The sequence below is a fragment of the Apodemus sylvaticus genome, chromosome 21 (genome assembly GCF_947179515.1).
Source record: "Apodemus sylvaticus chromosome 21, mApoSyl1.1, whole genome shotgun sequence".
NCBI classification, from domain to species: domain Eukaryota; kingdom Metazoa; phylum Chordata; class Mammalia; order Rodentia; family Muridae; genus Apodemus; species Apodemus sylvaticus.
This window is the reverse complement of record NC_067492.1, coordinates 45,841,399-45,842,044: the sequence shown is the minus strand read 5'-3', so window position 1 is coordinate 45,842,044 and position 646 is coordinate 45,841,399. Positions and strand designations below refer to the sequence as shown.

At 54.8% G+C, this 646-nt stretch overlaps 1 protein-coding gene across 1 annotated transcript in view; it reads right to left on the bottom strand.

The window, feature by feature from the left end:
- Positions 1 to 646, bottom strand: part of Best2 (bestrophin 2) — a 5,276-nt gene extending 4,630 nt beyond the window's left edge. Inside the window, exons 1-2 of the mRNA XM_052166884.1 lie at positions 495 to 646; positions 297 to 391 (exon numbers count right to left, since the gene is read on the bottom strand). Of these exons, the coding sequence (XP_052022844.1) occupies positions 297 to 391; positions 495 to 646 (247 nt within the window). The remainder of the gene's footprint in view (positions 1 to 296; positions 392 to 494) is intronic.

Here is a 646-nt window from a genome sequence, read left to right as displayed (position 1 = left end):
AGGATGCTCAGGATGTGTATGCGTGTGGAGGATATTAACCTGATGCTGACACAACTGGTGATAAGTCTGTGAGTGAGGTGATGCTTCCAAGGGGTCACTTCAGAGGGTGTCTTAACCAAGTGATACTCAGTGTCTCAGGATGTAGGGTCATCTTCCAGGTGTGGGAAGTTCTGGAGGTTAGATTTGAGTGACGTGACTGTCTTAGAGGGGTAGGAATAGGGGTCTCCAAGAAGCATGGGTGGAAAACAGATTTCTTCCTTACGTAGGAATAGGATTCTCAGGGGGCACAACCTCACCAAGCACGAAGGAGACGGGGATGAGGCTGGCGTACTGGTCGCAGTATATGACAAGCTTCTCGAAGTAGCGCTTCTGCTCTTCTGCCAGTAAGAAGCTGCGGGGTAGGGAATGCAGTAGCTTCAGGTCTTCCCCACCTCCTTCGCTCCCAGCCCCTTCCACGGGGCTCAGATCCCAGCCCCAACTCCAGGTCTTCTCACCGATAGGCGGCGCTTAGTGCCAGGTAGAGTCCCAGGAAACACAGCAGCTCCCGCCACAGGAGCTTGTAGATGCTTCCGCGCCACAGCAGCAGCAGCTGCGAGAAGCCGCCGAAGCGGGCATTGGCCACTCTGGCTGTGTAGGTGACGGTCAT